Raw genomic sequence first — 26,554 nt, 5'->3', positions numbered from 1 at the left:
TTAAATTATTAATAATTCTATTCCTTTATTCTCTGCAGACTGCCTTGCTTCTTTTATTGAAAACAGCATCTAACTTAGTTATTTGTCTTCATTTTCTCCTTTTTTCCTTTTTATATAGGATGTCCCTTAGATAAATATTGTTATAAGGATAAATCTTTTAAGCCAAACTTACCCCATTCCTTCCTGTCTCTGGAAACTTTCAGATTTTTCCCCTGTATATCCTGTCGCCTGCCCAGTTCTGCCTCTTCTGCCTACAAAGTCATCTTCAGTTCCTTCCGCTCCAAGCCAGAGTCGGTCTTTGCAATTCCTTTGTGTCTACTCCATTCTTTATATCCTTACTGTTGAAGATTGGACATAGTTAAATGAATTTCTCCTTCAACTTGATGAATTTTGAAGGAAGATATGTAAAAAGATGTAGATAAAATTAGGAAGTTTCAAACCCCACATGTATATTAGGGGAAGAAGGTGAGACAAGGAAAGCAGTTTAGGGAAAACCTAAGAATGAGAAGTTACTAGAGAACTTACTTTTGAAGCAGTGGAGCACAGAGGATTGAGGTGAAAGTAAAGAGTTCAGACTAATAAGAAAAAGGCTTATAGAAAACGTTGTAAGAATTTGGAGAATTATTAGATAAACTGATTTTTTTTTTTTTTAAATAGAGCCTTTTGGAGATGACGAGAAGGAAGAGGGGCCTTAAGCTAGAAGTTTGAGAAAATTATAGCAGTAACATACAATAGATGTAATGTCAGGCTCAGGCATGTGAAGAATAGAAAGGATTAATCAGATTTTATTACAGCCTGATGTAAAGAAAGAAGGGTGAGTGGCTTCCAGATGACTCTTAGATTTCGTGTTGGAAGAAAGATAAGATGGTGGTGCTTTTCATAGTGATCTAGAAACTGAATGGGTCAAAGACTTGGTATAAAGTGATTCTTTTCTTTTCTTGTATGAAGTGCCATGGAATGCCCCCTGAAACAGATCCTGTGTTTAGTTCTGTGGTAAGAGGTGCTTTCTTTTAAGAGATAGAACTAGATGCCTGGTAAAAACCTGTATGTTGTGTGATAATGTTGTATGATAAAGAGAAGACAAACTGACATTTTATGAGTAGCTTTGAAAAAACATGAGAGAGAGCAACATTTAAAAAAAATCAGCACCTTCATAGAGTAGAACTTAGTGGGATGAGTAGAAATTGATTCTGAGATTAATAAACTTATTTCACTCAAAATAATCCAACATCAGTGATTGAAATGCTGTTTTCATTATATAAAAGAATGGTACACATTACTTCATTAATCGCTGCTTTTCATAGTTAATTTTGTAGTTATTGCTAACATAGGATAATCTGGGAATTGTGTGTCTGAGACTGTATAAAATGTAACTGGTATGCTTTTGTATTCTCTTCCTCAGAATGAAATCATTAAGGTTTTTTTAGATATGCATGGGCAAAATCACTTCTTTCCAACACTGCTATTCAGTTCAGTTCAGTCGCTCAGTCGTGTCTGACTCTTCGTGATCCCATGGACTGCGTGCAGCACGCCAGGCTTCCCTTTACATCACCAGCTCCTGGAACTTACTCAAACTCATGTCCATCGAGTTGGTGATGATATCCAACCATTTCATCCTCTGTGGTCCCCTTCTCTTCCTGCCTTCAATCTTTGCCAGCATCAGGGTTTTTTCAAATGAATCAGTTCTTCCCATCAGGTGGCCAAAGTATTGGAGTTGCAGCTTCAGCATCAGTCCTTCCAATGAATATTCAGGACTGATCTCCTTTAGGATGGACTGTTTGGATCTCCTTTCAGTTCAAGGTACTCTCAAGAGTCTTCTTCAACACCACAGTTCAAAAGCACCAATTCTTCAGTGCTCAGCTTTCTTTGTAGTTCAACTCTCACATCCATACATGACTACTGGAAAAACCATAGCTTTGACTAGACAGACCTTTGTTGGCAAAGTAATGTTTCTGCTTTTTAATATGCTATCTATGTTGGTCATAGCTTTTCTTCCAAGGGAAAAGCGCCTTTTAATTTCGTGGCTGCACTTACCATCTGCACTGATTTTGGAGCCCACCAAAATAAAGTCTGCCACTGTTTCCATTGTTTCCCCATCTATTTGCCATGACGTGATGGGACCAGACGCCATGATCTTAGTTTTCTGAATGTTGAGTTTTAAGCCAACTTTTTCACTCTCCTCTTTCACTTTCATCGAGAGGCTCTTTAGTTCTTCTTCACTTTCTGCCATAAGGGTGGTGTCATCTGCCTATCTGAGGTTATTGATATTTCTCCAGGTAATCCTGATTTCAACTTCTGCTTCACCCAGCCCAGCATTTCTCATGATGTACTCTGCATGTAAGTTAAATAAGCAGGGTGACATTATATAGCCTTGATGTACTACTTTCCCAATTTGGAACCAGTCTGTTGTTCCATGTCCAGTTCTAACTATTGCTTCTTGTCCCACATACAGATTTCTCAGGAGGGAGGTCAGGTCGTCTTCATTTCTTGAAGAATTTTCCACAGTTTGTTTTGATCCATAACAGCCAGAGGCTTTGGCGTAGTCAGTAAAGCAAAAGTAGATGTTTTTTTGGAATGCTCTTGCTTTTTTGATGATGCAGTTTGATGTATGGCAATTTGAACTCTGGTTCCTCTGCCTTTTCTAAATCCAGCTTGAACATCAGGAAGTTCACGGTTCACATACTGTTGAAGCCTCCTGGCTTGGAGAATTTTGAGCAGTACTTTGCTAGTGTGTGAGATGAGTAAGGTTGTGCAGTAGTTTGAGCATTCTTTGGCATTGCCTTTCTATGGGATTGGAATGAAAACTGACCTTTTCCAGTCCTGTGGCCACTGCTGAGTTTTCCAAATTTGTTGGCATATTGAGTGCAGCACTTTCACAGCATCATCTTTTAGGATTTGAAATAGCTCAACTGGAATTCCATCACCTCCACTAGCTTTGTTCATAGTGATGCTTCCTAAGGCCCACTTGACTTCACATTCCAGGATGTCTGGCTCTAGGTGAGTGATCACACCACCATGGTTATCTGGGTCATGAAGATCTTTTTGTATAGTTCTTCTGTGTATTCTTGCCACCTCCTCTTAATATCTTCTGCTTCTGTTAGGTACATACCATTTCTGTCCTTTATTGTGCCCATCTTTGCATGAAATGTTATCTTGGTATCTCTGATTTTCTTGAAGAGATCTCTAGTCTTTCCCATTCTATTGTTTTCCTCTATTTCTTTGCATTGATCACCGAGGGAGGCTTTCTCATCTCTCCTTGCTGTTCTTTGGAACTCTGCATTTAGATGGGTATATCTTTCCTTGTCTCCTTCGCCTTTTGCTTCTCCTCTTTTCACAGCTACTTGTGAGGACTCCTCAGACAACCATTTTGCCGTTTTGCATTTCTTTTTCTTGGGGATGGTCTTGATTACTGCCTCCTGCACAGTGTCAGAACCTCTGTCCATAGTTCTTCAGGCACTCTATCAGATCTAGTCCCTTAAATCTATTTGTCAATTCTACTGTATAATCAAAAGGGATTTGATTTAGGTCATACCTGAATGGTGTAGTGGTTTTCTCTACTTTCTTCAATTTATGTCTGAATTTTGCAATAAGGAGCCCATGATCTGAGCCACAGTCAGCTCCCAGTCTTGTTTTGCCTCTCCATTTTTGGCTGCAAAGAATATAAACAACTTGATTTCAGTATTGGCCATCTGGTGATGTCCACGTGTAGAGTCTTCTTTTGTGTTGTTGGAAGAGGGTGTTTGCTATGATGAGTGTATTCTCTTGGCAAAACTCTGTTAGCCTTTGCCCTGCTTAATTTTGTAATCCAAGGGCAAATTTGCCTGTTACTCCAGGTATGTCTTGACTTCCGATTTTTGCGTTCCAGCCCCCTATAATGAAAAGGACATCTTTTTTGGGTGATAGTTCTAGAAGATCTTGTAGGTGAGGTCTTCATAGAACCGTTCAACTTGAGTTTCTTCACTACCGTAAGAAAGTTCTTTGTGTGCTACTTGATTGTTACTATTTTAGTACCACCCCTGATTGTCAATTAAGTGGTAAGAACAGAGATAAAACCATATATAAATGTTCTTTTTGATTCTGTAAAAATGTAGATATCTGGAATTTTAAAATGATTTGAATGTTATTTCAACCAGTTTTGGTTGATAAAGTTGAGAAATATTAACAACGGATTATAAAGGATTATGCTTTTAAAACAAAAGTTATTCATCTGTTCAATGTTGCTTACCTATGTAACCAATTTATATCAAGCGCAGTTCTAGACCCTCGGAATACAAGGATGAGTAAACATTCATGGAGCTTATATTTTGTGGAGAAGACAGGAAATGAACAAATAAATAATGTGAAGAAGTGATTGGTAGTTTGTAAAATATAACAGAGTAAAGGGAGAGAATGTGATCAAGTAGGGGCTGTTTTTATAGATGAGTCAGGGAAGGCTGTTTTGATAGATGAGTCAGGGAAGGCTGTTTTGAGGGAAGCAGAAACCTGGATGCAGAAGATATTGCAAAAATTTATTCCAGGCAGAAGGAATGGTAAATGTGAAAATCATGAGTCAGGATCTAGCTCATTGAGAACCAGTTTGGTATGTTGGAGGAAAAGCAAGAAAGCTGGTCTGACAAGTGCAGAGAACAAAGTGTAGAATAATAGGAATTGAGGGTGAGGGAGTAGGCAGGGGCTGAAGCATATTGGGCCTTATTGCCTGTGAATTTTATTTTGAGTGTAATTGGACAATATAGGAGAGTTTGGGGACAGAGTTGTGACAAGGTCTGATTTACATTTGACAAAATTCATTCCAGCTAGTGAGTGGAAAAGTGACCATAGGAAAGGTGAGATCTGAAGCATTCGACCATTTGGAGTCTTTTGCAGTGACTAGGTCTGTGATTTCCAGTATACTCATGACCATCCATTGTGGTGCAAGAAGTAACTGTTAGAGCTGTATATTTATATTTATTTTTAAAAGTTAAGCTCTACTAATTCAGTACACATATCTGTCCTGGCACCCACAGTCCCTCTGTATATTAGCTGCATGTCACCAGTTTTGGCCTGAGCAGGTGGGTAAATGCTGATGTCATTTACTGAGAAGACGTGGTAGAGCAAGGTTGGTTTGAGGATAAGGGTGGGGAAGCAGTAACTCATTTTGGACATTGTGAGATGTCTACTAGAAATATGAGATTATCAGGTAAGAGATTTACATTTATGACCCTGGAGTCCAGGTTAGAAGCCAGGATTTAGATTAGAGATTGAGAATCATTAGCAAAGAGGCAGTGTACAAGAACTTTGGAACCATCCTGTGTAAATGCAGTTTTCAACTTTGGCATTCACTGTGTAATGGTGGACAAGTTAATTTACCATCTCTATAAAACGGAGATAGTAATAACATGTGCGTCACTGGGTTATTGTGAGGGTTAAACAAGTTAACACAAGCAGAGTGTTTGAACAGTGTCTAGCATGTATTCAGTGGATGTTGCTGTTGCTGCTGCTGCTAAGTCACGTCAGTCGTGTCCGACCCTGTGCGACCCCATGGCAGCCCACAGGCTCCCCCGTCCCTGGGACTCTCCAGGCAAGAACACTGGAGTGGGTTGCCATTTCCCTCTCCAACCATGAAAGTGAAAAGTGAAAGTGAAGTTGCTCAGTTGTGTCCGACTCCTAGCGACCCCATGGACTGCAGCCTACCAGGCTCCTCTGTCCATGGGATTTTCCAGGCAAGAGTACTGGAGTGGGGTGCCATTGCCTTCTCCCCAGTGGATGTTAACTGTTACCAATTTATGAATGGTGTTTAAAACTATGAGGTTAGATGCAATGGCCTAGAGAGTCAGTGTAGGTAGAGAAAGCATCCAGGGAAGGAGCCCTGAAGCAATACAACCTTTAGAATTCAGACACGGGACAGAAGACACTGAGAAGGAGTGGGGTAGGAGTCAGACCAGTAGGGTGTGGGTTCTAGTAGCTGCCTAGTGAAGAAAATATTTCAGGAAGAGTCATCAACTTGGACAAATTCTGCTTTTGAGGGTTTGAGTAAGATGAGGACTGAGAATTGACCATTGGATTTGTTAAGATGGAAGTTACTGAAGACATTGAGAAGTGGTTTCAGTTGAGAAGTGCATAAACATCTGATTGGAATAGGTTAAGGAGAATTGGGGGTACAGAATTGGACAACGTGTGTGTATATATATATATACACACACACATACAACATAGAGGGGTTTGGGTATAAGAGGAAGAGAGAAAATGAAGCGGTAGCTAGAGAAAGATTTGTGGAGTCAAGAAAAGGTAGAAAGTGGGGTGTGTTTGAGGGACTTCCCAGGTGGCGCTAGTGGTAAAGAACCTGCCTGCCAATGCAGAAGACATGGGTTTGATCCCTGGGTGAGAAAGATCCCCTGGAAGAGGGCATGGCAACTCACTCCAGTATTCTTGCCTGGAGAATCCCATGGACAGAGGAGCCTAGTGGACTATAGTCCATGGGATCGCAAAGAGTTAGACGCAGCTGAAGTGACTTAGTACACATGCATGCATGGGGTGTGTTTGTATTGATTATAAGATAGAAGGTCAAATAGCAAGTTTGTATACTGATGAGAGCAAACCAGTGGGAAGAGAAAACTCAATGATGTTTGAGTGACATGGACTAATCGTAGCAGCCAAGACCTTGAGTGGGTAAAATAAGGTGGATAAGTGCAAAGTTTGGAGGGGTTAGTCTTAAGATAGTTCATCCACTGGTGAAGGTAGAGAAGATTAATGGAGGTGCAGATAGACGAGGTGGCAAGAATACACAGAAAAGTGAAAGTGAAGTGGCTCAGTCGTGTCCGACTCTTTGCGACCCCGTGGACTGTAGCCCACCAGGCTCCTCTGTCCATGGGATTCTCCAGGCAAGAGTACTGGAATGGGGTGCCATTGCCTTCTCCAGGGGATCTTCCCAACCCAGAAGAACTATACGAAAAGATCTTCATGACCCAGATAACCACGGTGGTGTGATCACTCACCTAGAGCCATACATCCTTCACATACATCCTGAAATGTGAAGTCAAGTGGGCCTTAGGAAGCATCACTATGAACAAAGCTAGTGGAGGTGATGGAATTCCAGTTGAGCTATTTCAAATCCTAAAAGATGATGCTGTGAAAGTGCTGCACTCAATATGCCAACAAATTTGGAAAACTCAGCAGTGGCCACAGGACTGGAAAAGGTCAGTTTTCATTCCAATCCCATAGAAAGGCAATGCCAAAGAATGCTCAAACTACTGCACAACCTTACTCATCTCACACACTAGCAAAGTACTGCTCAAAATTCTCCAAGCTAGGAGGCTTCAACAGTATGTGAACCGTGAACTTCCTGATGTTCAAGCTGGATTTAGAAAAGGCAGAGGAACCAGAGTTCAAATTGCCATACATCAAACTGCATCATCGAAAAAGCAAGAGCATTCCAGAAAAACATCTACTTTTGCTTTATTGACTACGCCAAAGCCTTTGTGTGGATCAAAACAAACTGTGGAAAATTCTTCAAGAGATGGGAATACCAGACGATCTGACCTCCCTCCTGAGAAATCTGTATGCGGGTCAAGAAGCAACAGTTAGAAGTGGACATGGAACAGCAGCCTGGTTCCACATTGGGAAAGTAATACATCAAGGGTGTATATTGTCACCCTGCTTATTTAACTTACATGCAGAGTACATCGTGAGAAATGCTGGGCTGGATGAAGCACAAGTTGGAGTCAGGATTGCCAGGAGAAATATCAATAACCTCAGATAGGCAGATGACACCACCCTTATGGCAGAAAGTGAAGAAGAACTAAAGAGCCTCTCGATGAAAGTGAAAGAGGAGAGTAAAAAGGTGGTTTAAAACTCAACATTCAGAAAACTAAGATCATGGCATCTGGTCCCATCACGTCATGGCAAATAGATGGGGAAACAATGGAAACAGTGGCAGACTTTATTTTGGTGGGCTCCAAAATCAGTGCAGATGGTAAGTGCAGCCATGAAATTAAAAGGCACTTTCTCCTTGGAAGAAAGCTATGACCAACATAGATAGCATATTAAAAAGCAGAAACATTACTTTGCCAACAAAGGTCTGTCTAGTCAAAGCTATGGTTTTTCCAGTAGTCATGTATGGATGTGAGAATTGGACTACAAAGAAAGCTGAGCACTGAAGAATTGGTGCTTTTGAACTGTGGTGTTGAAGAAGACTCTTGAGAGTACCTTGAACTGAAAGGAGATCCAACCAGTCCATCCTAAAGGAAATCAGTCCTGAATATTCTTTGGAAGGATTGATGCCAAAGCTGAAACTCCAATACTTTGGCCACCTGATGGGAAGAACTGATTCATTTGAAAAAACCCTGATGCTGGCAAAGATTGAAGGCAGGAAGAGAAGGGGACCACAGAGGATGAAATGGTTGGATGGCATCACCAACTCAATGGACTTGAGTTCGAGCAAGCTCTGGGAGTTGATGGACAGGGAAGCCTGGTGTGCTGCAGTTCATGGTGTCGTAAAGAGTTGGACATAACTGAGCGACTGAACTGAACTGAGATAGATTGAAGGGTTTGGTTATGGGAAAATGAGATAATTTTTTCGGAGTGCTTTACGTTTGCCCATAAGAAGGAGGCAGAATCATTAGCTGAGAGTCAGAGTGGGAAGGGGTTTGTAAAGTTTGAGAGAGAAGAGGTGGTATCGGATAGGCATCTTGGGAAGTAAGAGAGAGTTCACTAGGGAAGTGCAGGTGCAATGTCAGGGCGTTCAGGGGCCCCGTGGCTGAGGAGGGAAGTGTGATTTTGAGGGAATATACGGTGGAAAGGTGGTAGAGACAACGCCCCCTCTGCTTCTGTTTTGAACTCTTTAGTCATGGCCTAGAATTGACCATTGGATTTGTTAAGATGGAAGTTTCTTCTCAGGTTCATGGATATAGACAGGAATTAGTGAAAGTGAATAAGCCAAAAAATAATCATTTCCTTTTTGCCTGTATTCAGTACATGCAAATGTACTGCACATGCAGTTGTTTCATGCACAATGTTTCATGTAGATGATGAGTTTGTAGAGGTGTGTATGTTGCCATATCTCCTTTAGAGTGCCTGCTTTACACAAGTTATATCAAGATGGCACTGGGACACTTTCAATGAATTATATTTGGTTGCTGAAGAAAGTAAAAAAATATGTGTGTGTGTGTGTGTGTGTGTGTGGTGTGTGTGAAATCTCTAATGGAGAAGCTTTGTAGTTTTTCCTGATAGAAAAACCTCATCAAAGTTTTCCCTGGGACCTGTGGTTTCTGTTAATCTAGAATTATCACTCATGTTGACTTCATACTTTTGACCTGGATTACAGATGAATTCAAAGTCTGGTTTTCTTTTCTTTCAGGTGCTGGAGAATCTGGCAAAAGCACTATTGTGAAACAGATGAAGTAAGTTGGAACATGGTCTTTTGTAAAACTGTTCGATACATTTCCTCAAAATGCGTAAAAGTCCATAGTGTCTTTCATTTTAGTTCCATGGTAATGATTTGTGGTTTTCTTTTTTTTAAAGAATCATTCATGAAGATGGCTATTCAGAGGAAGAATGTAAACAATATAAAGTAGTTGTCTACAGCAATACTATACAGTCTATCATTGCAATCATAAGAGCCATGGGACGGCTAAAGATTGACTTTGGGGAAGCTGCCAGAGCAGTAAGTGCTTCTCATTTCCTCTTTACTTGCCCTTTTTCAGTAGATGCAGTTAAGCAAAATCTGCTTCATGTTTTAGGGAAATAAATTTAAGTGACAAGATATAGCAAAGTACTGTATGCTCATTTGAGATGTGTTAACTATCTACTTTAAGAGATATTTGATTACTGCCACAAATATAAATCTAGGAAATCGGATTCTGTGGATATACTGTAGGTTTTTGTGGTAACTTTTATTTACTTGCTGCTTTTACAGCACTGTTGACGTTTGTAGTAGTAAATGATAATAAATTAAAATGATCTAAAAGAGGTTGTCATGATAAGTAGCTCTGCTTTCTGAGGTGTAGAGATTAAAAACAAATATCAGTCTCTGGGATAAACTTGATAAGGACATGAACACTAAGTCTCAATTTTAGAGGCGATTTTCTGGTATTCAAGAATACTGTATCCTTATACTACACTGTACTATAGGCTATAGAATTGAGTTTTACCATGTCCTAGTATAATTTTTGAAATGCCAGATATTCAAAATTTGTGTTGATTGATTATAATACTTATTGGGCCCTGAAAGTGTAGTTTGTAAATTAAGATATTTGATACAGTGGGGAGAGGGCCAAAATGAAGGTGCAGGATTTTTTATATCATCATTAGCTAAATTTCAAGAGAAGGCTGGGAATGTATAGAATGCTTTCCTAGAACTAAGGGAGTCATCAGCTGTGTTCATTGTCATACTTAGGTGCTATGGTCAATAAAAGGAAGTGACTTTGGGAGACTGCCTGGAAAGGCAAAGCCTCTATGTCTGTAAAGTAGCTTAGGAACTCTTCTAAGCAACTGTCAACTTTTCAAATGCAAATTAATATTCAGTAAATAAGTGGGAAACGTATTGGAGGGAATCATAGTAAAAGGATGGTTATAATTGATAATGTTAGACTAGGAAGTCTAGAGGTGCCATGAAGGAAGGGAAGCTGTAATAAGGATTGTAAAATGATTGGAGAGAAGAGAGCAAAAGAAAAAGTGAAGAGGAATGTGTGGGGCATGACTTTGACGTTTTTGTAGAAATTCCATATCACAGAAATTAGAGACTGTTTTTCTAACCCTCTGAGCAGGAAAAATGTGGTAGCTGAGACAAGAATAAATGAAGTCTTTATTTTTGTCTTATTCCTTTCTATCCTTTCTCTCACCAGCCTGACTTCTTCTTCCCCACACCATCTACCAGTTCTTTCTCGTTTTCTTACTTTCTTCCTCTTTTCTCCTTCCTTCTTGTCACCCAACTCTGTTTATCTGTCATATTTGCTGTATCCAGTAACTGGTTAGTAATACTCTCTTCCCTCTCTTTGTTGGCTTTTTCTCCGTCTCAGTTATTTACTTACTTTCTTAGTTTCCTCCTTTTTTATTTCTCACTCTCTATCTGACCTCCTTTCTATCCTGGCCATTCCTTCTTCCTTCCTTTCTTTCCTCTGTCAAATTAGTTGTTATTAATCTTTGAGTCCCATCATTCCTTTGTCACCAGACGCAGTTGACATTCTGTCTTAGAATGTTCAGGCTGCTATAATAAAATGCCACAGATTCAGTAGCTTATAAATAACTGAAATTTGTTCCTCATACTTCTGAAGGCTGGAAGCCTGAGAACTGGGTGCCAGCATGGTCTGGTTAGAGCTCTCTTCCAGGTTGCAGACTTCTTGCTGCGTTCTCACTAGGCAGGAGGGGAAGGGATCTCTGGAGTCTCTTTTATAAGGGCATTCACCCATTCGTGAGGGTGCCACCCTGATGACCTAAGCATCTCCCAGAGGGCCTACCTCCTAAAACTATTACTTGGAGATTAGGATTTCAACATAGAAATTTGAGGCGGATACAAACATTCACACCATACTATCCCTCTTCCTTTCATTTCTTTTTTGATCAAATCAGTACCATTAATTTCCAGGTCCTAACACTCCTGTGTCGCCAGAAGCAGTTGACATTGTTAATTCCTCTCATGCCTGCTGAATCACCTAGTTCTCCAGCATCTACTCATCATAATCTACAACCCTATATAATTTTTTGAAGTTTTTCTTTTTTTTCCTTTCGTATGTAAGGATTTATATTTATAGCTCCTCACTTATCTTTTGCTAGTTTTTTTGTAGTTGGTAGGAGAGTGAATGGAAAAGCATAGAACTGGTGTGGGATAGGTTGCTTTTTCATATTTGCTTTATAGGTGGAGGTATGATGTTCACTGAAAAGAGGAGCCTCTTTATGGACCTATAAAAGAGGGTTTATTGTGGACAAGCAGGAGTAGGTCTCTAGAAGGGGTTAAGGGAAAGATGTTTCCTCCTAAAGCTTAACGAAGTCAAGACAGCAAAAATATGTAGCAGTATCTCTGTTTTAAAGTTTCTGAAATTAGAATCATGATATTTAAAAAAACTAATACTTATTAAGGTTTTTGAATACTTGCATGAGTATAGGTCAAATTTCAGAACCAAGGGACTATAAAGTCTTTATTTTTTTAAACTTTTTTTAATTAAAAAAAAATTTAGTTTTATTTTTGGCTGTGCTGGGTCTTTGTTGCTGCGTAGGCATTTCTCTGGTTGCTGTGAGTGAGGGGTAGTCTCTAGTTGTGGTGCATGGGCTTCTCATTGCTGTGGTTCTGTTGTTGGGGCGCACGGACTCTAGGGGGTGTGGGCTTCAGTAGTTGTGGCTCCCAGGCTCTAGAGCACAGGCTCAATGGTTGTGGCATAAGGGCTTAGTTGCTCTGGCAGTATGTGAAGGCTTCCTGGATTAGGAATCAAACCTGTGTCTCCTGCATTAGCAGGCAGATGCTTTACCACTGAGCCACCAGGGACGTCCCTATAAAATCTTTAAATGTTAAATAAGACAATATACCATATGTAACTTCCTTGGTGGCTCAGACATCTGCCTGCAGTGCGGGAGACCCAGGTTCGATCCTTGGGTCAGGAAGATCCCCGGGAGAAGGAAATGGCAACCCACTCCAGTATTCTTGCCTGGAAAATCCCATGGACAGAGGAGCCTGGTAGGCTGCAGTCCATGGGTTTATACCATATACGTAGAAGGACATGCCCACTGTTGAGTACATTGCCAGTTTGTGTAATTTTTGAGCTTTTCTCATTCGTTCCTTTTTTATAAAATTATTATCTCTGAAAATAGAGGAGGGGAATATAGATATTAGATAAAGTTTATTAAAGGGGGGTGGGCCTCAAATACTACTGGGAAAAATACTGGAAAGAATCGCAAAAGGAGAATATTACCTGACTACTTGTAATATAGTTGATTGCTCCCCTTCCCCCTTTACTACTACTTTATGAATTTGTTTAGCAGTTGCATTCTTACAGTTAATTAAAAATCTCCTGAGACAGATAAATAATTAGATTCAAGGCAGGGAAATCATCCCATGAGATCTGTGTTTATTTTTAAAGTATCTGACAAGCAGGGCTTGTTAGGACAAAGCAGTCACAATTCTCACAGCCCTTTCTGTCCTCTTTATCTCTCACATGTCTTAGTTTTTAAAACTATAACCACTTAGAAAGCTGTGCCTGCGACTCAGGAAGTTTTGATCAAATCTCTTTGTGGTACTTTCTTTTTCTTCTTCTACCTTTCTTCCTCTTTCTTATTTAGAAGATTATTATACTTCAGGGAAACCTGGAGACTCTGAATTTTTCCCTTAGGGATTTTTTTCCCCCACTAGACATCCAGACTCTGTATATGCTTCAGTCTGTTCTTCTTCCTGTTCTTCTAAGATTTAGGGGGTGGGAAACAGAACAATGTTGCCTTAAACTTGATTAATGTTTTACTCCCTTTGATGTATTTAGACTTTACCTCTTATCTGCTAGTCTTTTCATTTCTATTTTTTATTGTAGGCTTCCTTTAACAGAATGGGGATGTATTCCATGTGCCTGTCTCACAGACAAGTTTTTTCTGTCAAAGAAATCATGAGTGACCAGCATGGAGATTTGTAGGACAGTCAGGAGAGATCATTTCAGGGAATGGTGGTGTGAGGAGTGGGAGTGCACTTCTGACTATAGTGCGGTGAGAAGGGAGGAGACAGGCTTCATTGTAAATTCTCTCAAACTACACTGCCAAGAAAGGTCTCTTTCATGTCTCTTTTTAGAAATAGTTACCGTGTATTGTATGTGGTACCATTTGCATGTGTGTGTTAACGAGACACTTGTTAAGTCTTCAAGAAATAGAGAATCATCTGTCTCTCTCCCTTAAATGCTTTCCTCAGGACGATGCCCGGCAATTATTTGTTTTAGCTGGCAGTGCGGAAGAAGGAGTCATGACTCCAGAATTAGCAGGAGTGATTAAACGGTTATGGCGAGATGGTGGGGTGCAAGCTTGCTTCAGCAGATCCAGGGAATATCAGCTCAATGATTCGGCTTCATAGTAAGTAATTTTTCCTTGTGAAACTAAAACAGAAAGTGTCTTGGTGACCCTATCGAAAGTTCAGTGCCTATTCTTAAGGGAATATTTTAGGAACAGACACCCTTAGAATTCTGTAGGATATATTTATAAAAATTGTTTCAGTTTAGGGTTATAGAGCCATTGGTCATTTTGTGTGGCTTGGAGAAAAATATTTCCTCTTGGAATGTAAATGGGAGACTTGGCATCATTAGAGTAGCTCTGTGGTCATTTATTGGAGAAGGCGATGGCACCCCACTCCAGTACTCCTGCCTGGAAAATCCCATGGATGGAGGAGCCTGGTAGGCTGCAGTCCATGGGGAAACTGAGGGTCGGACACGACTGAGCGACTTCACTTTCACTTTTCACTTTTCTGCATTGGAGAAAGAAATGGCATCCCACTCCAGTGTTCTTGCCTGGAGAATCCCAGGGACGGGGGAGCCTGGTGGGCTGCTGTCTATGGGGTCACACAGAGTCGGACACGACTGAAGTGACTAAGCAGCAGCGGCAGCAGTGGTCATTTATAGTAAATAAGTGAGAGGAGAGAAATCAATTGCAGCTGAGTCCTGAATTTCTTTCAACTCAGTAAGTTCTCTCTGCATAAGGGCTTTACATTGATTGCCAGCTAACAAAAGAAGTTAAAATTGTGATATCCCTTTTATGCACACAACTCTGGCTGGGCTGCACTATGGCTTTCTCTGGTACTAGTTACCACTTAAAAATCTTTTATCTAGATCACAATAATAGACTTTGTATAGAAGGAGAATGTTGAGTCTTTGGACAAAGTTGAAGCATCTGTTTGTTAAGAAAATTCTCTGGAGTGTTACATAGTTTTAGAAAATTTGTAATTAATACTTCTGTTAAGCTATTACATGTTGTCCTATATTGCTTCTTTTACAGTGTGTTTATAAGACCTATGTTCAGAATGTGTGGGTTTTTTCTTAATGTTGTTTTGGGGTCTTGGTGTGCTGTTGTTACCTGTATTCATCTCTGTACCAAATGAAGGCATTTCTAAGCATTAAGGTATTTTTTCCAATATTATATTCTACTTTTCCTATCATTCTAGCTTTAAATTGTTATAAGAAGAAATTAAATGATATTTGAGAAACATATTTTTTAAATGAAAACTTGACTTTAGAAACATGTCAGTTCAGTTCAGTCTCTCAGTCGTGTCCGACTCTTTGCGACCCCATGAATCGCAGCACGCCAGGCTTGCCTGTCCATCACCAACTCCCGGAGTTAACCCAAACTCATGTCCATCGAGTCGGTGATGCCATCCAGCCATCTCATCCTCTGTTGTCCCCTTCTCCTCCTGTCAGGATTCTATAGTTTTCTCTGTAGTCATCAAAGCTAGATTGTAATTTTTAAAACATGCATTCAGTAAACTCTGAATCCTCTAACTATACCTGAAGACACATGATTTATAGAGTGTTTTTTTTTTTTTCCATAATCGTTGATCTAAGCTTGACTGATTCCCTAACATTAATGATGGTACTTAGCTTTGTGTGTGTGTGCATGCTGAGTCGTATCCGACTCTTTGCAGCCCCATGGACTATAGCCTGTTAGGCTCCTCTATCCCTGGAATTTTCCAGGCAAGAATACTGGAGTTGGTTGCCATTTCCTACTAAGTTTTAGAGGGTCATTAATGATTCACTTACTATGGTATCAGCTGTTCTTTAAAAAAAAATTGGGGGGGGGGGTACCTGAAATTGTGAAGAATTTAATTTAGCTTTGAAGCAGTTTTTAAATTATTTCACTGAACAAGTGAAGTTTCTTTGGAGGTATTTATTTGTTTTTGGCTTAGATTAAAAAGAAATCTTTAACTTTTCTGTTTTATGAGTGAAAACAGGAGGAAATAAATACTCATTCTTACTGAGCTTAGTAGTTCTTTTTAATTTTAATAATTCAAACAGTATTTCTAATGTCCTGGCAAATGTTTAAACAGACAAATGACCCATTAATTTAAATGTCTGAGGGCTTTTGTTTGGTTGGATTTTTGTACTGTGCAGTGCACAGTTGATTTAGTATTAAATTTCAGGAGTCTTTATTAAGAATAGTGTTTTCATGTTTTTTAATTGGCTTTCACAGTTAAATTTTGGTAGAATTAATACCACTTTTGTGTAGAGTGTAAAGAGTCTACTTTAATTGTCCTGTGCTAGATTCCCTTTTTTTCCCCTCATTATCATTTCTAAGATACTGAAGATCTGATTTATTCTGCCACTTTAGTGACAGGTACAGATTCTGCTTTCAGCAAGGAACTAGTTTAGTCTGTTGACTTGCTCTGCACATGGTTGGCTTCATTAGGTAAAAATAAATGTGTATTTTACTTACTTAGTTACCTAAATGATTTGGATAGAATATCCCAAACCAACTACATTCCAACTCAGCAAGACGTTTTGCGGACGAGAGTGAAGACCACAGGCATTGTGGAAACACATTTCACTTTCAAAGACCTATACTTCAAGTAAGTCACTAGCCTTTTTCTAGATATGTCAAACACAAATATCTTTCCTTTAGTTAGTATCTGTTAATCAGAGTATAATTTATCTAGGCAACTTTCTTTGATTCAGAAATTTATAAATTATATTCATCTGCTAGTATTTGGCTGTTTTAAGCGAATGGGTCCAAGTGTTTCTTCTTTCTCCAAATAGCGTCAAATATTTTTTCTATTTGGAGCAATTTGAATTCAAAATTAAATTAGAACTTACGTATCAATAAAAGTAATCATGTGGTTACAAATTTATTTTATCTTTAATTTTATTCTTTTCAGCTGCTTTTTTATTGGAATCACCAAAACAGGTATTGAATGTTTGTTGTTTAGAAGGGTAGCAACAATACTAAAAGGATAGAAAGTAGTGTTTTGGTTTAGTTTATGTGGCTTTGTTCTGGCATTTTGATATTAAAATAGAAATGCTTTTCTCACCAGTGTCAACCATTTCTTACTGGATCTCACTTCTCTTTAAGTTTAATGGAATGAAGCTAATATTGTCATGGCCTTTGACTGATTAGTGCACAGTATAATGCACAGCTTAATTCTTAATACTATGTACAGAGTGGAATATTGATCTAGAGGTAGAGTTAATTTGCAGAAAGTAAGATAATTTATAAACAATTACTATTTTAGAGAGAGAAAATTCTAGTATTCTAATACAGAGGATTTTCTCATCATTATTAGTAATTCTAAAATAGGCTTCAGCTTGTCTCTGTGTTAATAATAGACCTGTCTTTTTGGTTCCTGTTTTCTGCTTTTGTGACCTTTGAGCTTAGGAGTAAACTTTCCCTCTTGAATATATGATGTACTTTTTAGCTACTTTGTTATGCTTATATGTAGAATGTGACATTCAGCATTATTGCATGTAAATGTAACTTCTAGCTCAGATTCTCTTAGTTTTCTTTTCTCTGAAAAAAATTGCTTCATAGAATTCTGTATGCAAAACAGTATGCAAAATCCATATAGAGTTTACCTATTACTAGACACTAGTTGAGGTCTTGAAGTCTTAATACACCAAAATGGATTTGAAACCTGATAGAGGAAAATAGCAGTTCAGCTGAATATTTTTAGAGTAGAAGAGCTGCTTATCATAGTACTGATGAATTTATTAACAAGAATAGCAGAGTCTCCATGGATTATAAGTCATGAAACCGAAAAAATGAGATGACTATATGTTATAAGATTAGTAATCCATTTATAATTATATGTCATGACCTTTACTTATTTAGTGTGGGAAACTTGTCGATGTCATAGTTGATCTTTAGTTAGGTAAATTCTATTGGTCTCTTTATGTCAGGATTAATAGCCTGATCTAATTAAGGTTCTGCACACACTATTGTTGGCATGTAGATACCTTGTTATGAAGTACTATCACTTCTTCCTTTTCCTCTTCTCTCTAGGCAAAAACCACTATCCATTTATTCAAACATTTATTGAGCATCTGGTATATGCAAGGCATTCTGTAATTGCTTACTTGCCTCTCTGTTATGAGGTAATGTTTATAAAATGTTGATGTTAGTGAATGATACTGTAAATGTTAATATGTGTGAAAAGCCCACTTTGGGAACTTCACAGTGTTCTACCAGTTTTACGGATTTTATAGAAAGAAATGGTAGAGCATACTGAAATTATTGGTGTACCAGTGTATGTCTGCCCTTGAAAGGTCCATGGTGAAATATGTGATGTTAACTTTTCTAAAACTTATAATATGACCTTGTATTAGCACCAACTTGTGATTGCCTCATTTCAGGGGTCAGGACTAAAGTTTCAGAAAACTGCGTAAGATCAGCCAAAAGTGAAAGTGGGTCATGAAGAGATGAGATGACTGTTCTTTTAAAACATACACTGAAAAATTATTCAACTATGTCTTAAATTTCTCTCAATCTCTATAGGAAATATTCTCTTAAAATAGACACCTAGTCCCTGTAGATCTGACACACTGAACCAGCTTGGCAAAGTTTAACCTTAAAACATTTTATCGTTGTCATCAAGCATACGTCTTAAGAGTAGCTAACCATTTGTGTACATACCTCCTCAGACCCTAGTGCCAGTTAAAAAACAAAGCAGTGCAGGTCCTCCTTTTACTGTAGGTGGCAAAGGAGGACACTGCTGACACAAGTTCAACAGTTTACTCAGAATATCAAGTTAAGTCTCCCGGAAGGGATTAGTGGACTAAAACTAATCAGAAGTGGAACATAAGGTGTGTGAACGGTTTTGAGGCTTTGTTATTATTAATTAGGTTGAATGAGACTTCAAGTTGGAAAATACTGGTTAAGTTTTGTGTTTAGATACTGGGTTCTTAAAGTTCTACCATGAAATATAATTTACTTTTGTCTGCAATTAATCTCAAAAATATTTTCCTTAAAGTAAGAAAAACACATCTCAGTTATAACTCAGTTTAAAGAATGAAAAAAGTAAGGAAAACAAAATTTTGAATCAGTAGAGTTACGGAAGCAGGATGCAAGTTGGGGATTTATGTTTTTTCATTGTTCTTTTTCTTTTTTATCTCTTTTAACTAAAGAGATAAATCGTTTTGAGAGGTAGAGTGGTGTTGTGAGTACCAGCTTGGGTATAGGAATTAGAACTCCAGTCACCATTTATTAGTAGTGTTCCCTTGGGCAAATGAACATATCTGCACCTCAGTTTCTTCATCTGTAAAACGGGGATAATAGTAGTACTAACAGGAGTGTTATAAGGGTTAAATGAGTTAATGTACTTAAAGATGTTTAGGGTAGTGTCTGGCAAATGTTAGTTATTATTTTTACTATCTCAGATTGTTCAGTATTGTTCAGCTCTTCATTTTTCCTGTCTTTTTTCCCTCCTTCCTTTAATCTATTTCACCGCTCACTCTGCTGACTTTCGGCATGTCTGGCACAAGCTTTAATAGAGAGGAGGCTCAACTGTTTTTTCTAAAATGAGAATCTTGATTGTTCTTCAACTTTATTTTCTCATATTGTTCTCTTACATTTAACTACAGATAATTTTTATCTGCTTCTTGTTTGTCTTTTTTTATTATAAATGGGGTTTTGAAAATGCAGTAGTGGGAACTTCCCTAACCATTTCAGTTTAGAAATGTGTGTGTGTGTGTGACCTTGCTAAAATTGTGCATTCTTTCCCCTTGTTCAGGATGTTTGATGTAGGTGGCCAAAGATCAGAACGAAAAAAGTGGATTCACTGTTTTGAGGGAGTGACAGCAATTATCTTCTGTGTGGCCCTCAGTGATTATGACCTCGTTCTGGCTGAAGATGAGGAGATGGTATGTTGGAGCTTCTGGTAAATAAAAGACCTGTGTAATGCAAGCAGGAAATGGAAAATAACTCTTAGGAAGACTTTGGGCATCCATTTACTCATTGAACCAGAACCTAATAGTCTTAATTTTTCTCCTTGTCAGTGAGATTAAAATTTCAAATTATTTATCTATACCCTATTAACCGTAAGGAGATAAGACAGCACACTGAGAATAAGGACAGGATTAGGTCTCTTATTAGCTAGTCCTTATTCCCACTTCCCAAGCTTCAAGAATTATAAAAATAAGGACCGACTCAGCTTTTGTATTATCAGTATCTGACTAGTTTCCATGATTGCCCATCAGTGGTTTTAAAACTTTGTGGTGTGGGACTTCTTTTGTGATCCAGTGGTTAGGATGCCACACTTCCACCGCAGGAGGCATGGGTTCAATCCCTGGTCGAGGAACTAAGATCCTGCATGCTGTGTGGCATAGTCAAAGAAAAGAAAAGAAATAAACTCTTTTTGGTCTCTTTTTCATTAATAGTTAATCTACTTTTAGTTTTTGCTACTGACCTATATCATCCTTTGTTTCTTTCTCAGAACCGAATGCATGAAAGCATGAAACTCTTTGACAGCATTTGTAACAACAAATGGTTTACAGACACTTCGATCATTCTGTTTCTCAACAAGAAAGATCTTTTTGAGGAAAAAATAAAGAGGAGTTCATTAACTATCTGTTATCCAGAATACACAGGTAAAGGGTCATGAAAGATTTTGTTGGAGGTATACATCTTGAATCAAAACTTTCATGACCTTCCTACAGCTGTCATTCGTTTTGAATGTTGTGTGTATCTCCTTGTGGAGAGTGCTCATTTGTAGTGGTATCAACATTAAGCATGTGCTTAAGACCCCTTAAGTCTAAAGTGCTATTCCAGATATAATCATATTTATGATGTTCATATTTCTGTCCTCATTTTTTGAGGTAAAGAAAGATAAAAATCTGATATAAATATATTCACAAAAAACAAGTATAAGATGGAGTTTTGCACTCAAGAAACTGACATTAGTTATAGAAAGAGAGAGAGAGACGCATGTAAAAAGTTTCATTTTAGTGTGACATGTTCGTTAATAGAAGAACCAAAGAAGTGGTTACCTCAGTGGGATCAGTGTAGTCTTTTTCTAGAGGAAATGACACTTGGAGTGAGAGAATAGGAGGATGAACTAGAAATCATCAGGCAGGTGGGGGAGGAAAAACATTTTAGGAAAAGAAAATAGCATATATAAAAATCTGCAGTTAAAATTGACATGATTTGTCATAACTGCCATGACTAGTAAGGACATCAGTGGCTTCACTTGAATTAAACCAGCTCTAGATAGGAAAAAAATCTCAGTCTCCTCATTTGCTATTTCAGTGGAGAACACATCTCATATTTTAGAACAAATAGGGGTGCCTTGCTTAAATAAAAATAGCATTTAATGTATAATTGTGTGAAAGGTTTATGGGTAAAGCTGTATTTTTGCAGCATTGTGACAGTACCGTCTGCTTTAATATTAAACAGCTTGTTATTTAAATACTGGATCAAAATGGTTGGCTTCAAAATGTCGTCATTAATAAACTAACTTCATGTGCAAAAAAAGAAAAAGACATGATTTGTTCTGAAACCTAGGAGGAATTTGATATTGCTGGAGCTTAGACTGTGGGGAGGAGTGGTTAGAGAAATGGGCAGGGATGCTCGTAGAGGGTATTGTATGCCATGCTGAGACAGAGGGGAACTATTGAAGGATATTCTTTGGGGTACATGATGTAGTAGAAACTGATTTTTTAAAATTACATAACAGATGCCAATAAAGATAGATAGTAGGGGAGTTGAATTAGTAAGGACTTCCAGTATGCACATAGGAACTTTTGGTGAAGGTTCAGAGATACAGAATTCAGGGACAAGAATGCAAACGGGTCTCAAGAATGCAGCTGGAATTAGGAAATATTGTCAGAAGTCCTGGAAGCCCTTCTTTCCCCATCTTTTTTCTCTCCTGTGTCTTCTCTATTCTTCTGTCTCTCCTTACCAACTCTCTCCTGTTCAGTGTATATGATAAAAGTTGGCCCTGTCATGGTTACTATATCTCCTCCATTTAAAAAACTAGGCTAGATTGGGATTTGTTGGCCCAAGGTTCATATTGACTGGCCAAGGTTAAGTAAGGCAAAAACCCTTAGCTCAGTCAGTTTAGGTTAGGGTCAACAAACGTGAATGCTAGGGCTGTACCATTATGACCTTCAGATCAGAATTAAGTATTTCTAGGAAAGGAGACCTCTTATTAGCTGAGCAGATGCTGTAAATGCTTTATATAATAAGGTGAAAGGGTGTAGCTAGGGTAAGACAATGGAAAGAGTCAGAGGTACTCTTGATTGGTACTTGGTATGTTCCTAAATATAAATACATTTAGGAACGTTAAATATGAGTTCATATTTTGGAATGTTGATTTTGAAGTTTCTGAAACATCCTAATAGAGATATTTAATAGATAGTTATATATATGACCTTGGAGCTTGGGGAGAGGTTAAAGGTTAGTAACAGATACTGATTTGGGATCATGTGTAAATACAACATGAAAATGGATGAGATGACCTAGGGTGATGATATAGAATGAGGAGAGAAAAGAATAGAATGGGAGCAAATACCAGCCTCTGTTGGCAGGAGAGAAAGAAAGGTTTATATTGGATAAACCTTTATAATATAATATAATAAAGGTTTATATTGGATAAAGAGAAGAATCTGGAAAGCTAAAGTGTCATAAACTAAGAGGAGAGTTTAAATAGTGCGGAGTGGTCAACAATGTCATATGCAGATAAGTAAATGCATTTTGAAAAAATGTCTTATGGAGCTAGCAGTTAGAAGATCATTGACTGTTAATGGAGAGCATTATCAGTGGAATGATGAGAGCAGAGCCAGGACCAGTGAGTTACTGAGTGGGAAGTGAAGAAATAAAGACAAGTGTAGCTTCCTCTTGAGCAGCTTAGATTACAGGGGAAGGAGAGATCTTTAAATGTTTATAGGCTTAGAGGTGAGATCCTAAAGCAAAAGAGAAGTTGTTAAAAGTGGATGTAATGAGCAAAATTTTTAAGCAGGTGGGAAAAGAAGCAATCGAGAGTCTAGATAGGATGAATGGATAAATAAATTAGTATATCTGTACTATGGAATATTATTTAGGTATGTGTGTGTGTGCTCAATCGCATCTGTCTCTTTTTGACCCCATGGACTGCAGCCTGCCAGGCTTCTATTTAGCTATAAAAAGGAACAAAGTATTGATAATGCTACAATTTTGATGAATAATATAAATTTTATACTAAATGAAAGAAGCCAAACAGAAAAGGTCACATTTGTATGACTCCTTCTATATGGTATATCCCAAATAGGCAGATCCGTAGAGACAGAAAGCAAGTTGGTTGGCAGGAAATTGACATGGGGAAATGAGGAATGGTTACTTAATGGGATATTTTTCTGAGGTTGTAGGAAAGTTTGAAACTAGAGAGAGGTAGTGATTGTGTAACATGTGGCTGCACTGAACACCACTGTATTGTAAACTTACTGCGTTATGTGAGTTTCATTTCAACTTAAAAAGTTGAGATACAGTTTTAAAGCCCTGTGCCCTCTCTTTTCTTAGGGAATTTAGAACTGCAGCCTCTGTTAAGAGTGAGGAGGAAGATTAGAGTTGGTTAAGTTCATAGAAGGTAGCCAGATTTTAGAATGGGAGAAAAATCTTAAGTAAAGGATTGATGTTAATGTTTCAGCTGGGAATCTTCACACATAGCAAAGAGTTGTCAATATCTTACCTATTTTTCGGTAGGGGGTGGGGTGAATTTCCAAGCCTGTTTTCCATTGCTGTCATTCTTCTTAAGAATTTTCACATCATGTTTTGGTCATCTGTCTAAATTTTTGCCTTTTCATATTCCTCATGGGGCAGAGAAGGGGGCAGCAGAGGGATGAGATGGTTGGATGGCATCAGTGACTCAGTGGACATTAATTTGAGCAAACTCTAGGAGATAGTGGAGGAAAGAGGAGCCTGGCATGCTGTAGTCCATGGGGTTGCAAAGAGTCAGACATGACTTAGTGACTGAACAACAGCAGCTGCTTTAATTTACAGAGGTTCTGTACATCTCAGTAAATCTTATTCAAGCACCTACCAAGCTATCTTCCTTCCTCTTTTAAAATATTATTTAAATAATAGTCATTTTTTTCTTAAGCTTTCCTTTGTTATTTAGTCTTCTTTATATACTTGGTCGTTGATATTTTTTTGGTCATGCTTCATGTCACTGAAAATAGCCCCTAATTCTCAGGCAACTGTGTGTTGTCTTTGCTGAGTTTCCCTGGCTCTGCAGCCAATTTCTAAGGCTATTCTAAAAACTCACAAGTAGACAAGATTGTTTCTGAAGCAGGTGATTAAGAGTGTTAATTTTAAATGTTATTGAAATAGGGTTACTTTGGATAACCCCCTCTTTGAAGAAATAACAGATTTACTGAGATCTTCACGTACCATAAAATGCACCACTTAAAAGTGTGCAATTCAAACCCCTTCCCATTTGCATCTACTGTATTACCTTTGGTTATTTAAACTATTCCTGTAAGGCTCTGAGGCTACGCTCTGTTAAAAGTGGATGATTTTGAAAAGAAGCAGGAGTTACCCTTTTGAATTGTTTATTTCAACATTGATCCAAGGAACACAAGTTCTCTTAACTTTTTAAGCAATTGTGTTCTTCTAGAAATGCATCCTCCTATTTCCCTAGTTTCTTTTTATACTTTATAAATTTTTTAGCTAAAAAATGCAAATGAAAGGGAAAAAGGAAAAAAGTTTTGTTTTCCTGGATCTTTCTGATAAGTTTATTGACAATGAGATTGTGCACTCAAGAAACATGTGATTATAGAAAAACCTAATCATTATAGAAAAATAGAAATCTGTTTATTTCAGTTGGGTTATAGTCCCTCTCTCCATAAGTAAATGGTGATGGCCTGACTTAATTGAGTTCAGGCAGCTGTTATAATTTGAACTGAGAATATTGGGTGTCTGCTTCAGGTTCCAACACATATGAAGAAGCAGCTGCGTACATTCAGTGCCAGTTTGAAGACCTGAACAGAAGAAAAGATACCAAGGAGATCTATACCCACTTCACCTGTGCCACAGACACCAAGAACGTGCAGTTTGTTTTTGATGCTGTAACAGATGTCATCATTAAAAACAACTTAAAGGAATGTGGGCTTTATTGAATAGAGTGTGGATGTTAATAAAAGGTAAAACTTTGAACAGTTTAGTTATAGTGCTGTAGTGATGTCTCTTGACTTTGTAAACTTTTTCTAATTACAGCTGTTTTTCTTTTCTAGTTATTACAGTGTGGAGTGTTGAGACCAGACTTCCTTTGCTGCCTCATTGGGCAGCGCAAGCATGAACGGGACCAGGGAATGGCAGCAGCATGCAGAATCCTAGCACTCTTTTAGCACAATCCTCTGTATTAGGGAACTCTTAATTGACACAAGATGCTAAAGTCAGACATTGGAATTGGAGCAACTGTAAAGTATGGTTTGATCATCGAGACATGACTTGGATTTCATAGTCTCAAACGTTTAGGGCAGATGTGAAGTTGAGGTGCTGCATTCCAGAACTTCAATATGTAGCTTACTGTTTTTCTTCTTCCCTCTTGACAAACCACCAGTAGTTCATTTTTTTCAAGTTTTCTTTTTTTTTTTCATCAAGGGAAGAATAACTTCACTGAATTTTATTTTTTTGTGAAAGAACCTTTATTAAAACACAAACAATCTTAACTATGCACATAATGTGACCAGATCATCTTGAAAATATTCCTCCTAGTAGGAATTCTTTGTTTATAACTCTAGGTATGGTCAGAATATAATATTTCCATAATAACTTAATTCTTTTCAGTTATTTGGGCTCTGATTATAGGTTTTTTGGATAAAATTTATGTTACTATCCTGCTCAGAGTACCATTATGGTTTCTAAATGGCAATTACATTGAAGAAGTCTATAGTAAGATTCTCTTTTTTTTTTTTAAGCTTGTGGTTGAAGGTTAACCTAGTTTATGCTAATCACCAAATTACTAAATAAATGCCGATGTAGTATGATAAAGTCAGCTTCTTGGATACAGACACACCCAGGGCAGCTGTCAGTTAGAAAAGTATATTGCTAAATTCCAAACAGAACCAATGACTTTGCTGCTACATATCTGCTAAATTGATCACTTTGATTCCTGCTTGTTTGTCTTAGTCATAGGGAGTTCTGTAAAAGATGCCCCATGTTTTCCATCTTCCATTGGCCTTTTCTGTTGAGAAACATCTGAAGTGTATTAAAAGTGCATGCTTTTACTTTGTAAATGTGGTGCCAAATCCCTGTTTGCCATTGTTTTTACTGTAGCAATGTTGATTGTAGTAATCCTTAGTTAGTACCTTGTTTTGCTGAAACTATTGATTTTGGGACTTTTTTCTACTTTGTCGTGTGTACAGATTTTAATCTGTTACAGTTGACAGCAGTATTAAAATGGTGAGTAAAGAGTCCAGGTTTGTTCCTGTTTGTAATTAGTCCTTTCTGGAAATATTTTCTTCTGTTTTTTGCCCCTGCTGAGTGTGCTTAGGCCTTTGTCTGAGAATGGGTTTAGGTAGAAGGGTTCTCTGAAGGTCTTAAGTCTTTTGATGTAATAGTATTGTTGAGTCTTGGCCTGATTGAGGTTGTTATGTCATATCTGTATAAGTGATGCACAGTCAAAACCCATTTTCCAGATTTACATTTTGGTTTTGTGAAGAGCTCTTTT

At 38.1% G+C, this 26,554-nt stretch overlaps 1 protein-coding gene across 1 annotated transcript in view; it reads left to right on the top strand.

Moving 5' to 3' along the window:
- The window catches only part of GNAI3 (G protein subunit alpha i3), a 44,707-nt gene extending 18,407 nt beyond the window's left edge, over nucleotides 1-26,300 (top strand). The window contains exons 2-9 of the mRNA XM_061410919.1: nucleotides 9,332-9,374; nucleotides 9,496-9,637; nucleotides 13,853-14,010; nucleotides 16,361-16,489; nucleotides 19,643-19,772; nucleotides 20,345-20,498; nucleotides 24,811-25,025; nucleotides 25,116-26,300. Of these exons, the coding sequence (XP_061266903.1) occupies nucleotides 9,332-9,374; nucleotides 9,496-9,637; nucleotides 13,853-14,010; nucleotides 16,361-16,489; nucleotides 19,643-19,772; nucleotides 20,345-20,498; nucleotides 24,811-25,001 (947 nt within the window). The 3' untranslated portion in view covers nucleotides 25,002-25,025; nucleotides 25,116-26,300. The remainder of the gene's footprint in view (nucleotides 1-9,331; nucleotides 9,375-9,495; nucleotides 9,638-13,852; nucleotides 14,011-16,360; nucleotides 16,490-19,642; nucleotides 19,773-20,344; nucleotides 20,499-24,810; nucleotides 25,026-25,115) is intronic.
- The last annotated feature ends 254 nt before the right edge of the window (nucleotides 26,301-26,554 follow it).

This window comes from Bos javanicus, chromosome 3 (genome assembly GCF_032452875.1).
Source record: "Bos javanicus breed banteng chromosome 3, ARS-OSU_banteng_1.0, whole genome shotgun sequence".
Lineage (NCBI taxonomy): Eukaryota > Metazoa > Chordata > Mammalia > Artiodactyla > Bovidae > Bos > Bos javanicus.
The sequence above is the reverse complement of the archived record's forward strand: the minus strand, read 5'-3'. Positions and strand labels throughout refer to the sequence as shown.